The following is a 16,002-nucleotide window of genomic DNA, read 5'->3' as shown; positions in this document are numbered from 1 at the left end:
CAGCTCCAAGGGGGCTGTGCAGGTGAGACCCTGCAAAACTGCCCTGAAAATTCCCATCACTTGGCTTTTCTGTCCAGCCACGTGTTGTCTCCCATTCCCTTCTCTCCACCGCCGGAGCCATAAGGATTTTGCTTCAACGTTCAGCTGATAGCCGATCTTTCCCCTTGGATGCTGGCCACTGAAAGCAAGCACTTTGATTTGGAAATCAAGATTAGGAGAAAGAGAAAAGATTAAACAGTAAAGTTTCGACCAGTGCGTGCCAAGATTATGCAGTGATGGATTTGTGTTTCCCTGCATCTGATAAGAACAAGCTGCATTCTCGGGCTGGGGAGGGGCAGATCTGTGATGTCTTTCAGCACTCATCACCTTACTTCTGAGTGCCTGAGCTTTGCCATGCTCACAGAAATACAACATCCACTGGCGTGGCCCTGCTCCAGCCACACTGCCGGGGTGGGGCTGCCACTGTCCTGCAGGGAACAGGGGACACGTGAAGGGACTTCCTTTTCCCTGAGCATCCATTTGGAAGGGCTGAGGCATTTTGCATCCCCGTGTGCTGATGGGAGCACTGGAGGAACTGGTGACAGTGGGAACGGTGTCTGTGACGTGTGTGGCTGTGCCCAGGGCTCATACGTGTGTGTGTGTGCTCTTCTAGCCAGACACTCTTCAGGCCCTGAGGAAATAAATTCCCAGGGATGTAGCTGGACTTCACTGCTGCCCCCGTGGGCTCCCACCAGCATGCCACATTCCCAATGAGCAAAGGAGTGCTATATCATCCTGGGATTTGTGGTTCACTGCATGGAAGTTGTGTGTGCAGTAGCACTGGGAATCATATGTGCGTTATGTGAAACTCTGTGGTGCTGCCCAGGTGGTGATTTGGGTTTATTGTTTGGCCCAAGATGTCACCCCATTGTCAGTGCTCCTTCCTCCTCCTCCAAGCCAATGCAGTCCCTGGAAACAGCCAGAGCTCACTTCTCTCCCCATGCTCTAACTGCCAGCATCCCTTGCATCAAGGCTGCCCTGGTGCTGAGCATTGCCCCATCCTGCTCCTGGCGAGTCCTGCTTCCTCTGGCTACCCCAGCATGGGCACAAACATGTGAAGGCGTTAATCTGGGTGGGCAGCACTGTGCACCTCTGGGCCCCAGCGCTGGGGCACTTGGAGGGGGTTTTGAAGCATTTTTGAAGTCTCTGCACAGAGCTGGGAGCCATCAGCACAGGGTTCAGCCCTTGCCCTGTGCAATGAGAACCTGCCCCGCTCCAGTGGGATGCCAACAGCCACCAAGCTGGTTGTGTTCGAGTGGCAGCAATTCCTCTGGAGATACTGACTAGCTTCAGAGAAGGAGGGAGCCAGCAGGGAAAAATTGGCTCCCTGTGCCTCGGACACCCATGTTCAGGGTGCTGCCTGCAATCCCTCCTCCTGCCCTCTTGCCTGTGTGGCAAGGGGGTGGCAGGGTCCTGTGGGATCCCCCAAACAGGGATGCTAGGTGTCAGGGTGGCACCCATGGTTCTAGGTTGATGTGGGCAATACCTGGATCCTCTTACTTTCCCTGGACTCATTTTTTCCTCTCCCGTTTGCTTTGCAGAGACTTGCCAACGCAGCAGAGAAATTCCAGAAGGCTCACCACTGGCAGGACAACATCCGGGTAAGGCTCCCATGCACACCCCAGCCGTTCTCACCCCTTCCCTCCTGGATGCTGAGCTCCTCGGGGATGACTCCTGGCACCGGAGTCATTGTCCCATCCCTCCTTTCCCCCATTCCTGTCCCCCTCCTGAGTCACCGCTGGCCGTGATGTTTGCTGGGCGCGTGGGTGGTCCCGGCCCCGCCGCCTGCCACCACTAATGAGACCAAATGAAGCGATTTTGAGCTCGTTTCCAGCCTCGCCTCTGCCTGCACACGCCGTGAGGAGAAGGCAGGAGGTGAAGGTCGAACGGACAGCTCACTGCTGAGGGTGTGGGGGCTGGGGAGACTTTTACTTCCCCTCATCTCCGGCAGCCAGGGGGTTTGGTGCCGAGAGGGTTTTCACGTGGGGCGGTGGCAGCAGTGGCGCAGCAGTGGCTCATCCGTGGCACATGCCGGCAGTTGCAGCGGGGGCTGTTTCTGGGGTAAGGAGCAATCTGGGCTGGGAGAGGGAAGACGCGGGTTTAATGATTGCATTTGACTTTGTAATTCTGGCGGTGATGGCACTCAGCGGGAACCTGAAGGATTCTGTCTGGAAATGCTCTCAAATTATAACTATAACACAAAAGGAAGGAAAGATTGTTTTTCTCCCAGTGCAAACGGAGTCTGCAATAAAAAAATACTCCTGAGCCACCCAGCCCCTTCCTCTGGGTTGAGCCAGATCCTGTCTGGCCCCTGTAGTCACTGAGGGGACAGCCCTGGTGACAACCCTGCTGCCAGGCCATGCTGGTGTGTTTTGGACGGGTCTGTCTGAGCTGATGCCACTCGTGCAGACCCTTCCCTCCTGCCACCAGGATTTCATGTGGAGAAAAAGAGGCAGGAGGAGCAGAAGAGAAAGCAAGGGGTTGAAAGCCTGCTTGGCTTTCATTTGCCATGTGACCAGTGTGGGATGGACACTTGTGGCTGTTTCTGTGTCCCATGGGCACCTGAGGAGAAGGCTGAGCTCACAGGGGCCTTGCTGTCATTAGCAGTCATTAGCAGAAGCAGCCTTGCTAAGGAGAGGTGAGGTGTCCCCGCTGGCCCTTCTGCCCAGCAGACAGTTGTCATTGGCACCATCAGTCACTGAGACCTTTCTGCACGAGAGCGCTGCTGAATTACTGTCACCTCTTCCCAGGAGGCTGGTGAAGGGGAGGTTAAGAGGATAATGAGGCTGATACCAGCGCCAGTGCCTTGCAAGGACCTTGATGGTGGACTCAGTGCTCCTCAGTTGAGAGCAGTGCCAGGGGAGCTGCAGGCATCTCCCATGGGCTGCCATCTCCATCCCTAATGTTGGCCCAATCTTGAGTGTTCTCCAGGGTCAGGAGCCCCAGGGCAGCTCATCTCTGAGCAGCACCCGAAGCTTGGCCATGGGCACCCCAGGGACATCGTGGTGGCCCTGTGCACCCCGTGCTGGGCTGGCATCCAGGGGTGGCTGCCTTGTGACTGGGGTGTGGGCAGGGCAGGCAGAGCTGACACTGCATTTTCAGGGTGTCTGCTTATCCCCTGGTCCATAGGGATGAGCTCCTGCTGCACGGGCCCTCCATAGCCCCAGAGAGCTCCTTCTCCATCCATACCTGGCTGCCTTCCACTGCCAGGGGAATTACGGTCGGGATACAAAACATGTTAGGGAAGGCTGTAGCGCTGGGGAGCTCTTGGCTCATTTTGCCATTCACGGCACAAACCTTTCAGAAATCCACTTCCATAGAAAAAGAATATTTTTAATAGCACTGTTTGCAACCACTTAATCAAGGTAATTAGGAGCGAGTCACCCAGAAACAATGTGCAGCGATGCGTCACCACAGAGCCCGACGCAGCTTTATCAGGACAGCCCAGGCCTGGCTGGGACACTTGATGGACTGGTCCAGCTCTGTGCACAGCTCCCAGGGTGCTGGGCATCAGCCCTGCCTGCCTCGGCCCTGCCTGCACCAGCCCTGGCTTCCCGACAGAGCACAGGGATGGAAATGCTGTGTACAGGTGTCTCACTGCTGGGGCTGGACCTCCTTTTTCTGTCCTTCATCCATGAAATGTCCGGGCACGGTCAGACCTGTGTGCCAGCACCGCTGACACCGGCCCTGCAGCTGCTCCCAGCTTGTTGCGGGGGCTGGCACAGGCAGCGGGCAGGGAAGGCGGCAGCACAGCATCCCCAGCTCCTCCTCTCCTCCCTTCCCACCGAGCAGCTCGTTCCTTCTGGCTGCAGCTCTCCCCTCCTCTCCCAGCGTGTCGCGTCCTAACCCCGCGCCAGAGTCGATGACAGATTGTGGCGAGCGTGGTTATTTTTGTGTTTCCATCCAAAGGCGCCGGCAGATGCTGAGTGTTTGCGCTGCATTAGTGCTAATGGCAGCCCCATTAAACCTCACTGCAGATGGGTTGCTATGGAAGGCCGGGGGAAAATGAAACAGGAGCAGGAGCCTGAGCGGCTGGGAGGCTGCTGTCAGCAGTTGCTCACGATCCATCTCTGCTGGGAAAGTTTTTTTCCTCGCTGAGTTTTGGTGTTCCCAGCCACAAGCCAGCCATGCTGGCCTTTCTGAAGGGGTTGAGTTCAATGCCACACCTCAGGGGCTTTGCAAAGTGCCTCCCTGGTCCCAAAACTGCCCCCTCATCCTGTTCTGCCTCATCCCTGCTCCTTGTCCTCATCTGCTCACAGGACCTCCATGTCACCTGGCCATGTCAAGCCGGGGTTGTGTCCCCACCTGTCCCCAGATCTCCTCTGGACACCAGAGCACTTCCCTTGGCCAAATGTAGCCTTGGCCCCAGTGGCACCTGAGATATCCCTCATATGTTCCCTCTAGCTCGTTTCACCCCAGGGCTGGGTGGCAGCTTGGGGTGGCACAGTGGGCAGGGATGGGGGCAGTGAGGCAGGCTGTGGTGCAGAGCTGTTGTACCACCTTTGATGATTTGGAGTGGGGAGAGGCCGTGCCCTTGCCTGCCTGCACAGTGAGGGTCTCTCTGTTCACCCGTCAGATAAGGCTGGTGGAGTATTGGAAAGGTGAGAGCTGGGTCCCATTGAGCCCTTGGAGAGGACTCCCACCACGGGGCACTGTAACTGCTTGGCACTGGTACAGTAAGAGACCACAGAACACTCCCAGTTTGCAGTGGCCTGGCCAACCAGTTTTCCCAGTGAGAATCTTCTAGCCTACAGGCTTGCATCCAGAGGTCTGCTGGGGCAGGCTGGCTCCACTCTGCGCAGAGCCATGAGGGTCTGTCCCTTAAGGAACAGCAGGGCTGTCTCCCTGCTCCGGATGTCTTCAGTCTGGCCCCTGGCTATGGCAGTGGTGCTGAGCCCCCCATGCACACCACCCCCAGCAGCAAACAGAGGCGCTGGAGGTGCAGCCCACACCACAGAGCTGTTTTCCAAGTTTCCATGCTCTGTTTGCCGCCCTGCTTGGGCAAGAGACCTTCAAAATGTACCTGTAAAAACACTGGGAGATTGAGTTTTTCGCTGATGTTCTTCGCATCCATCCTCACTGACAAGCTCCCTGTCAGCCATCCCAGCCAATTTCATGTTCTCTCAGCTCCACTCTGCTTGCATGCTCTGCTCTGCTCCCAGGTTTTCCAGTGCCTTCAGCCCCATCCCAGCAGCATCAGCAGGGTCTCAGCTGTCCTGCGCTCCCAAAGTGTGTGGAAGCAGGGGCCGTGCTGACCCAAGGGATGCTGTCGAAGGTGCAGATCTGCACCACCAGCCACAAAATGCATCCCAGGGCATTGTCATCGCTGCCTGTCAGTCTGCTGGGGCTGCCAGAGCTTTTTGTGCCTTTAAGGGACACTCTGACGCTGCAGAGATCCATCCCTGCATTTATGTGCGCTTGGCAGGATTATATAAATTGCTTTTAAAAGTTGACTTCTTTATAAGCCATTTTCTGCTTCATAAAATGTTTATTACTGTTGTTTTTCTCCCAGTCTTCTTCTTCACTGCATTTTCCATCACTATACTGGGAGACTCCCCTCTTCCTCTACCTGCTGCCCCCCTGCCTCCCACCTCTCCCCACCTTTCAGGTGCTGGAAAGGGCTGTTTGAAGGGTCAGAGCCCAGCAGGCCCTTTCTCCCTGGAAAAGAAAAATAGCCATATGTGAAGGTGTGGATGTAGGAGCTGCTGGGGACAGGGTTTAACCACTGGGTGTGACACGGGTGGTTTTGGGGTGTGGTGGCATTCATGGAGTGGGCAGAGGGTTCACAGGTTCCGGGCAGCCCCACACCACTGCCTCCATCCATAACCCCCCGCCTGCAAGCACGCAAGGAATAACAAAGCCCAGATAATTTCAAGCTCCATTAGAAACGAAACTCCAGGGAAAAGGGGATCGCTGTTTGCTAAATGGGGATGGACAGGAGGAATAACAGAGATTGCGCTCCTGACCGCCCAGGAAAGGTGAGGGATAAAGCAGGGGGACGTGCCAGCGTGGCTGGGTGCCCGTCCGTGGCCATACAGCCCTGGGTGAAGCATCCCTCCAGGTCCAGGATTTGCCAACTGGCTGCTGCATCCGGCAGTGCCGCGGTGCGTGTCTGTGCCGTGCTGTGCCACGCGTGGGCTCCGGCAGCTGTTCCCGTGGGTTGGCCACGGCGATGCAGGCAGGGCTCTGTGTTCAAAGCAGCATCAGAAGGGCGAACACCAGCTCCTTATCCCCCTTTCATTTTTCTCCTCCTTTAATTACAGATCCTACTTATCGGCTGAGAACAGAAAGATTGTCGCCGTAACCTTGCACTTGCCCTTGTAGAAGGTTTACCTAAAAAGTTAGAAAATAAAATCAAATACTCTAATTTGCAGTCGTCTTGCCATTTCAAACCCAGTTTTCATTACAGCCCAGAAAGTGCATTGAAGCTGTGTTTATAACCCCCTTTTAGATAACAAATCACATTTTCTTTTGGCTGGCGAGTGTGTAGAATTGATATTTTTTTTTTTCAGTTTAATGGGTTTGTGTGTTCAGGAATGATCTCCATCAACTGAGAGTCTTTATTGTGTTTGATATAATGTCAGCTTTCATTACGCTCGGAGAATTACTGTGCTATAGCACCAACCTTGCTGCTGTGGAGCTGGTCTGGCCGAAAAGCAGAACAAGAAAATCATTCACAAAAAGACTGTGGTGGTGCTGTCCCCTCTTAAAAACCAAGGATGGGGCTTGAGGGGCTCTCTGAGGGGACTCTCTTTAGGGGGCTGGAGGACCCATGGCAGCCCCACAGCTGCAGTGGTTTTGTGTAGGGGTTGCTGGCTTTCCTCCCATCCCATCCCATCTCATCCCATCCCATCCCATCCCTAGAAGGGCAGGGGGTCTCCAACACCCACCAGTTCTATGCGTGCTGGCATCCCTGTGGCAAACAGATGCAGTGGAGGGAAGAGGCAGCCCCAGAGGAGCAGGAGCGGACAGGAGGTGCCATGTAAAGAAGAATAGCTGGCGAGGTGTGATCAGATAAAACATCTTCTCAGGGAGATGAAAAAACTGTTGACAGGTCACTTAAATATTTCCCCAGCTCTGTCAGAGAGGCAGAAGGAGGAAATTGCTTTTAAAAAAAAAAAAAAAGATGCCAAGGCAGATTATGATGACTGTTTCCACCTGTCCTGGGTAATGCATAAGGCCTCTGATGGTGGATGGGATGCAGGGAATTTGCAGGGTGAGGGCTGCAGGAGGGGCATGGTCCCCACCAGACTACTCTTGGGTCCATCTGATACCCCGTGGTTGCTGAGACTAGCCATGAATATTTTCCTCTTCTGGGGATTGGGGAAGGATTCCTCATGATCCGTATGGACAAGGATAGCTCTAGCCCAGTGGAAATGAGGGTTCAGCCCCTACCAGCTGCAGCCAGGCATGGATGTGAATGCAGGTAGGAATTTCTCCCAGGAATTCAGTCCCTTTGGGAGCTTGTTTATGGCTGTGGCCCTCACACCACTCTGTGGCAGGTGTAGCAGGATCTCTTTCTTTGCCTTGAGCCAAGAGGCTGCTGTGCCTACGGCAGGGCTGGGACACCTGAGGCCGAGCACTCACCTGGCTGAGACCTCCAGCCCCCTCTGGCAGCTGGGGCACAGTGGCCAGCACAGACCAGTCCCAAGGGACAGTCCCATCCCACTCCTTCTGATGTGGGAGGGCTTGGCAGGGCAGTGCTGTGGGGGGAACACACTGTGTCCCTGCTCGTCCCCCCCATCCATAATGCAGATGTGAGGCTGTGGGTGCTCCGGTGCAGTGGGAGCCCTGTGACACACTGCAGGATGGCTTCCATGTGAAAGGTGCAACTATAAGTAAAAGCTGTTGCTATTTCTGTGTGCTTAGTGGTTCAGGGACATGAAGAAGTCCCTAAATATTCGCTGTCCACTATAAGTGCTGATGGTAGAGAAAAGGTGGGCTCATGAGCAGAGCCACTAGTGCTGTGTAGGCACATCTGCTCCTCCTTGCTCTCCCCACCCGCTGACTTGCCCACAGGTCTGAGCAGGCACAGCTCTGGTCGCCTGGCTTGTCTCCACACTGGCATGCTGTGCTTTGGGATGCTGGTCCTGCCACCAGCCCCATCCAGCGGCTGAAAACAGGCAGGTGCCAGCTTGGGATCCAGCTTGTCTGCCCCAAAGCCCTCCGAGTTCCTCCTAACTGCCTGAAGGCAAATTGCTACAGGATGTGGCTCTTCCAGAGCCAATTAAATCTTGAAAGAGATTTCCTGACCACAGGGGTCACCCATGCCCCCCAGAGAAATGAAACCCACAGGCAGAGGGCTGCGATGGACCAAAATCAATGCGGTGCAGCAGGATCTGCCTGCAAAACTGCCCCAAGGAGCTGCAGCATCCCAGGGCATGAGGTCAGTGGGGTGACCTTACAAGATGACAGTGAGTGATCCTGAGGGGGACAATAGATCCTACAGATCCTCTGGAGCAGGATTAGCCAGCTCAGGAAAGCTCTATAGGAGAGAGCAAGTCATGGCCCCTCTGCAGTGTCCGTGCTTGCTGCTTGCTCCAGCTGGACGGGCTGGAGTAGGGAGCTGATGTGTCACTAACAGCTCCTCCTGAGGTTTTTTTGGGGCAGTGGCAGCTCTGTGTGTGATATGGTTTGATTGCCACCTTATTAGACTGCTGACTTGAATGTTTGGGCCAGCACCCCTCCATCCTGACATCTCCAGGCTGCAGTGAGATAGCAGAGCACTGACCTTTCGAGTGTTATTTTTAGTTGCTGTAATTGTTTTAGGCAAAAAAAGACCTATTTGAATGCTTGGAGAGGGCTGTGGGGGATGGCAGGGAGAAATGCCCCTCACCATCCACCTGGGACTCCCCAGTGCCTGTCCTTGTCCTGGGCTTTGTCTCAAACCTGGTCCACTGGTGCGTGGCAAGGGAGCACCAATGCCCAGAGCAAGGTCCCCCCTTGTGCTGCTGGCAAGGCTCCAGCTCACAGCTCTCCAGAAGCCCACAGCCTGGTTTTGTTAATCAGCTTTTTTGCTTGACATTTTGGTGTAAAATCAGTGAAGGTGTGGAGCACGGGACTGTTAGGGAGGGCTTAAGGGGGTCAGGCAGGACCCGGGGTCCCCAAGGAGACTTGAGCACACAGTGTCCTCAGAACCACATCCATGAGGTCCCACCTGGGTCAAGCCTTGGCCGTGGGCTGCCCAGTGACACTGAACCATGAGGGTTTGGTGCAGGCATGCAGGTTCCTTGGTGGCTTCGCTGGAGAAGCCTGGGCAGTGGCTTCAGGGACATTTGCAGATTAGTCTATGATTGCACTGAACTCCCAGAGTCTTGCACTGAGGGTTTAAGAGCTGAAATAACCCTGTACTTACCCAGCAGCTACACAGCCGTGCAGTGCCATTGTGCAGGGGCCATTTGGCAATTAGGGTGCAAGAAAATGGGCAGTGCTTAACATATGATGGAGGAGCAGCTACTCATCTGCCTCCCCTGCAACAGGAACTGGCAAGTGCTTCCTGCAGGCTCATTTGCAAGAGACAGGGACAATATTTTGCCCTGAAATCCCTCGACAACTTCACCCCTTTGTTTTCTTTATTGGTATTTATTCTGAAAGGCTCTAGAAATATCAGTGCTATTTACACAGAGCTGGTGCTGAGTTTAATGTGGAACAGACGAGGAGGAGGAGAGGATTATATGAAGAAGGTGAATGTGGTTTAAAAAACAAATATTAGGGAGAGGAAATTGTAGGACCCCTTGTTGCCTCTTGGGAGACCCATGTCATCTCTTTAGAGCATCTCTGAGGGCTCTGTCCCTCCTATCTGGAATAAATTCCCAGGGGCTCCACCAGCCTCCAGGTGGCAAGGACACAAATGCCCTGCCAGCTCCCATGGGCTCCCTCAGACCCCATGAACCACCCTCAGCGTCAGCAGGGTTGTGGCAAGGATTGTGGAATCTGGCAGCAGGGAACGTCACAGGGCCAGTTGTCCCACGCGTGCCATCTTGCATGTGGAAACCTCAGCTACAGTGTGGGGCAGGGCTGAGATCTCACCAGGCTGCTCCTGGGATCCTCAGGGCTTGAAAGAGTGCAAGGCAAGGACCTGGGGAAGTCGGTGGGAGGGAGGTCTGCTCCCTGTGCCGTGCCATGCCATGGGAGTGCCGGAGTAGGTGAAAGCAGGATGGGGGGCCGGCTCTCCTCCCCGAGCATCACCTCGCGCCCTCCCGTCCACTGCGGGAGCGGGACCGCCGCGGGTGGGAGGGGAATCGAGCTTTGCCGAGGAGCCAATGGAAGATAAAATGAATAACAAAGCACCTTCTGGATGGCTGTTGTTAGTCACACTCACTCCTGATTAAAGATCATTAAACATGAAATTAGCTCGTTTGTGTTACGGGTCTCCCGGGGGTTCCTTTAATTAGGAAGTGCAGATGGCCGCGGACCCGGGGAGAGGCAGTGCCGGCGAGGGGCAGGGGCGTGCGTGGGGCCAGGAGCGGAGCAGGGAGGGCATCGGAAGAGAAATTAATTTTTTTTCCCTTTTCTTGTTGTTGTAAACCCCTCAGCATTTCACAACAAATCACAGATAATTAATAAGTGCGTTCCCTTAATGACTGGGCTTTTTAATAACAGAAATTGGAAGATGCTGCGTCAGTTTTTTTTCTTTCGCTTTCCCGTCTCAGTGCTGTTTTATCACAATAATTAGGGTCACAGGAAGCCCAGGAGGATGCTGAAACCGCCCTTTGCAATCCCTGTCCTGGGGGAACATTGGCTGTGGTCCCCAAGATCAGCATCCCCATTCCAGGGGCTTTCCCACCTCTTGGTGGTCTTGTGTCTTGGCAAGCCTGGAAAAGTCAGGCAAACCACTCTGGGGGCAGGTTTGTGGCCAGAGGGTAATGCCGGTGAGGGGTTAGTGACTGCCAACTCCCAGTGGGGCCGGGATGGTGGAATGAGTGGTGCTGACTGCCTGGAGAGCTGCTTGGACCTGCTGGTCCCTTTTTTCAGCAGGAGACCATGACCAGGCTGGGCTGGGTGTGTCCCAGTGCCACCAGCCCTGGCACAGGGCTGTGTCCAGGCTGGGCTGGGTGTGTCCCGGTGCCACCAGCCCTGGCACAGGGCTGTGTCCAGGCTGGGCTGGGTGTGTCCCGGTGCCACCAGCCCTGGCACAGGGCTGTGTCCAGGCTGGGTGCCGCAGAGGCAGCAGCAGAGCAGGACCGGGCAGGACAGAGGTGCAGTCAGCACCACTGAGGTTTTGGCTGTGTTTCTGCTCTAGGTCCAGATCACTTTCCTCCTGGGATGATAAGAGCAATAATCACCCCAAAGCACATGCTGCAGGAAGGCTGTTTTGCGCGGCGGCTGCCGCCGGCTGATTGAGTGGCAGACGTGTCAGCCCCGCGACGGCTGCCGGTGTGCCGGCATCACGCTCGCGTCCCGGCGCGCAGGGAAGAGTCTCCGAGTGCCCTTTAATTACCCTTTCTGATGGCACACAGAATGCTGTTGTGACAGCATCGCTGCTCTCCCAATTGCCTCTTCAGGAATTTTATCAGCTGTCTCACGTCCTGACACTCGGGGAAGAGGAATCCAGGCAGACCTTTCTGCTTAAATAGGCTCTAAATACCCCAAATTAACGACGTGCATTTCTCTGTGGAAGCAAGGACACTCGTCTCCTTGTTTCTGCAGCACAGGGAGGGGACCTGGCTGACTGCAGGGTCTCTGCCTGCCACACTGCCTGGCTCTCCTGCGACTCCCGATGCTTGCAGCAGGACCAGAGCATCCTGGTTGTGGGGACATGGCACAGACTTGCACCCGGTGGCAGTGCAGAGGTCACGGTCACACTAGTGTCACCGTCACAGGGCTGTTGGCTGTGGTGGAGGCTGTGCATGGCCCCACACATGTCTTGGCAGCAGCCATGAGCAGAGGGAAGCATGACAGGCGACGTCCAGTCCTTGGAGAGTGGACATGAGGTCCTGACCATGTCCCAGGGACAGCATGGGGTGGGCAGGGTTCAGTCCCCAGCAATGTGGTGGCTGCCAGCAGCATGACGGAGGTGCTGAGGGGTCGGGTAAAGGAGAGGGACTCCTTTGCCATCCCTGTCCTTGCCTGACACTAACTCAGCTCTCCCTTTTCTCTGCAGGAGGAAGACATCGAGTACTATGACTCCAAGGCTGACACTGAATATGTAAGTACCATTCCTGTGGCACCTCTGGCACAGTCACTACTCCGAGCCAGTGCTGAGCCCCGTGCTGGGCTGTCCCAGCACCATACCAGGGGGCGAGGCACAGCATTCTTACAGCCAGTGTAATGACACTGTGGTGGGGAGAGAGTGCCTGGTGTACAGCTGTGTCCCCCCAGCTGAGCCGTGGTGGCATTGGTGACATCTGTCCACCAGCACCGGGCCCGGCAGCAGGCAGGTGGGCAGGTCGCTCCGCTGCCTGCAAAAGTTTCTAAAATTAAAGCTGGCATCTGAAATTCAAATGAAGAGCAAACCTTTAATTAGAGACTGAATTTAATTCTCTGCCCCCCTCCCAGCACAGCCATCCTGTGATTTCTGGCAATCAGTGCTTTAACTACAGACCCGACAGCTCCGCTCTCCCAGTGCTCCCAAGGGAGCTGGCATTTGCCGGCTCCTCTGCGTGGTGACGGTGACTTCACTCAGGTGCTGTGCCACAGGCACAGGGAGCTCCACCAGCAATGACTGCTGCACCACAGCACCCCACTTTGCCCTGGGGCACCCCACTTTGCTGGCAGGTCACCCAGCTCCCACACTGTGCCGTGGGATCCTTAGGAAATAGGGGCTCATCAGGTCAGTGATGAGCATGGTGTGGGGCTGCTGGGGAGCAGGTGCATCACGGTGTCCTTGGAGCTGGCCAGGAGCCCCAGGCACAGCAGGGTGCAGCCTTGGGGACAGCCTCAGACAGTGCTGGTGCACCGGGATAGGTCCTTGTCCCAAGGCAGAGCTGGCAGCAAATGTGCCATCAGGGGACAGTAACACAGCAGGAGGGGAGGAGTGGCAGCATGTGGCATTGGCAGCAAACCACTTGCAAACCACATGGCCTCATCCAAAAATAATGCTCAGGTGACCCCAAGAGCTTTTAGAAGGCCTCGTGCAGTAGGGAGGGGAGGATCTGGGCTTGATGGGGTCCCACCAGCTTGAGCGACATGCTCTGCACTGACCTCTGGTTCTCCTCTCAGCCCACCTTGGAGATGATGCCCTAGAGCAGAGCCAAGGGCAGGCTGAAGCAGAGCATGGATGCCTTCAGAGTTACTGACAATCTGCCAGTGCCATTGCTTTCACATGGTGACAGCAAGAGGGCTCCTTGGCAGGGGAAGCCAGCCATGGAGAGTCTGGGAGGTGGGACAGACAGGTTGGACAGGTGCTGTGACCAAAGCAGAGGGCACTCGCTCTCCTGAGCAGGTCTCCCTGCTCACAGTCCCACTCATTCAGAGCAGAGGATGCCTCCTGTCCCTCCCCAGCCTGGGGGAAGCTGCCAAAGAAGGGAGGGAAGGATCCTGCTTGCCTTGGCTGCTCTGGAAAGGATGGAGCTAATGGGCTTAAAACACATTAAAGCGGATTTTGGATAGAAGTGAAGGAAAAACTGGCTGGCAGTTGAGGCAGGAGGAGACTGCCTGGGGAGCCAGGCAACTTCCAGCCCAGGGGATAAGGAGCAGGACTAATGCATCTGTTGGGCTGTGCTGGGCTTTTGCCATCCCTGCTGCAGGGCAGGGGACAGGGAGCTGGATGTCCCCATGCCCACTGTTCCCCTGACCAGCACAGGCTGCCCACGCTCAGCCAGGGTCTGCAGTGGTGGTCTGAGTCACCAGCTCCTAGCTGTTAGCTTTGGAATTACCATTTCTGCAAGTGAGGAAAGCATCCTGGTCATGTCGGGCAGGATTAGGAAACAGGAGGCATCTCTCAACCTTAGAACTGTGCCCACGGAGCCCTCCCCACACATGGGACCCTGGGGAGAAGCCATGCACTGCAGTGTTACACAGTGTCCATGGGGACTGCAGGGCTCAGCTCCCTGGTGCCTGGTACTTCCCCAAGGGAGCTGACATGTTGTCAGGGAGGAACAGCCCTGCAAATCCATTATCAGCCACATCAGCTTAAGCCCTTCCCTGGGGAGATACCAAGCTAAAGTGCAAAACTGGGGGTGCCCTGTTGTTCAGAGATGTGAGTTTGGCAGGGAGGACACTTGCCTACCCATGCTGTTGCTTCCTTGCCAGTGAAATCCCAGCAAATTTAATTCCAGCAAAAATAATGTGGAGAAACAGAGATGATGCTGAAATAAAAAAGGAGGGAGATGATACCAGAAAGTCTGAATGGAACTTAATAGTGCTCTTTCCATCCTTTCTTTATTTAGCTTCAATTTTTCTATTTAAATGGAGCAGGATGTAGCCGAGCTGGAGTTGGTGCTGATGGACAATGCCTGCTCTCCACAACTGGGGCTTATTCACAAGCCTTACTCTGGCTTTAACTGCAGTGGGAAAGAAATGAGCTTCCTGTTCATTTTGCCTGCACCTCAGCTCTGCTATCTCCCTAAACAGACTTCAGATTTCCAAGTGTTTTTTAACAAATAGGAGCATCAGAAAATTATCCTGGGCGTCCCCGAGGCTCTCAAAATGTTTGCAGAAGCAAGGTTTTCACCTTTCCCCGCTATCAAGGGCTGTGGGGTTTATGTGGTGAGAAGTGTTTAAATCGGCAGACGGTCTCAGTTGGGTGTCACAGGCAGAACAACGCAGAAATAAAGTCATTTTCCATATTTTGTGTTGTGTTCATGCCAGGGGATGATGCTTAAGTCACAGCTGAGGCCAAAAATCCCCTGGGATGTACTGTACTCGGGTGGAAAGCAGCACAGCTCTGTGAAGGTATCCTGGCCCCAAGGCCAGCCCTCTGGCACCCACCCACCCTCTGGAGGTCTCAGGGAGGGCTGAGAGTGAGGGCCTGATGGTGGGAGGCTCCATGGCAGCCTCAGCCCCCTCCGGTGTGCGGGAGGAAGGGGCTGACCACTCGCTGCTCACCCTGCTCGGTAGATGCAGCAAGGAGAGGGAGGAGGGGGGGAAAAAAAGCCCCTAAATGTCAGCAGCAGCAGATGAAGGGTGTTGGAAAATTTAATCTTCCAACTTCCTCAACTAATGTGACATTTGGATTTCCTCCTGATAAGCTATCAGCCCCAGAAGTTTCTTTCTCTTGCCTTTTTTCTTTTCTTTTCTTTTTTCTATTTTTTTTAACTTCTCTCCTCTGGCTGGTAATTTAAAAATAAATGGTCTAGAAAGATCTCTAAACAGTACCTTTGGCAAAGATTAAAAAAAGCAAAGGGGGATAGGGGAGCAGGCTGGCGGGAGAGGCTGATTGTTATTTATAACCTGGGCTGCTATAAAAGCAGGAATGTGGCTGGAGAACACACCATCTCCCTCCTCGGCATTAAATTACCGTATTTCAGGAAAAACTGATATATTTAAGGAGAAAGACCCTTCTGCAGAAAGCCTGGAGTTTCTCAACCATGTGTTGGGGGCTGGCATTTATATCCATTATTAGTAGAATCACAGCATGTTGGTATGAATATTTCACTGGCCTTTCTGGACTTAGCATGGATGGGTGCCCCTGGGAGACTGAAAGGGATGTGCTGGGATTTCATATTCTCGATCAGGCATGTGTGGGGCAGGACATGGGATGCAGGGATGCTATGGGGATGCCGCGGTGGGATGGGCCCTGCGTTTGTCACGGGTGCTGCCATTTAAGCAGACATCATTAGCTGTGATGGCTCGTTCCCATGGAGATGAACAGGGGTGTTTGCATGTGCGGGAGCTGCTGGGACGAGCCGTCGCTGCTGCGCCGGGACACATCCCCTGCTCCATCCGCAGCTCCAAACCCTGGGGACCCCTGATAATCCTTGTGCCCATGGGCGGGCAGGCTCTCCTCAGCCAGCACCAGTCTGGGTGGGGATAGAGGGCGAGTACTTGCCGAGAGTGTGGCAGCTTCCAGTAAAGCTGTTG

At 54.9% G+C, this 16,002-nt stretch overlaps 1 protein-coding gene across 3 annotated transcripts in view; it reads left to right on the top strand.

The window, feature by feature from the left end:
* The window catches only part of CACNA2D2 (calcium voltage-gated channel auxiliary subunit alpha2delta 2), a 209,160-nt gene that overhangs the window by 163,260 nt on the left and 29,898 nt on the right, over positions 1 to 16,002 (top strand). For all 3 annotated transcript variants that reach the window (XR_010433513.1, XM_064667862.1, XM_064667863.1), the window contains exons 4-5: positions 1,581 to 1,640; positions 12,143 to 12,187. Coding sequence is in view for 2 of the 3 variants with exons in the window: in XM_064667862.1 (XP_064523932.1) it covers positions 1,581 to 1,640; positions 12,143 to 12,187 (105 nt within the window). In the remaining variant the exon portion in view is untranslated. The remainder of the gene's footprint in view (positions 1 to 1,580; positions 1,641 to 12,142; positions 12,188 to 16,002) is intronic.

The sequence above is a fragment of the Pseudopipra pipra genome, chromosome 11 (genome assembly GCF_036250125.1).
Source record: "Pseudopipra pipra isolate bDixPip1 chromosome 11, bDixPip1.hap1, whole genome shotgun sequence".
Classification (NCBI taxonomy): domain Eukaryota; kingdom Metazoa; phylum Chordata; class Aves; order Passeriformes; family Pipridae; genus Pseudopipra; species Pseudopipra pipra.
Note: the sequence above shows the minus strand (reverse complement) of the source record. Positions and strands in the feature narration are given on the sequence as shown.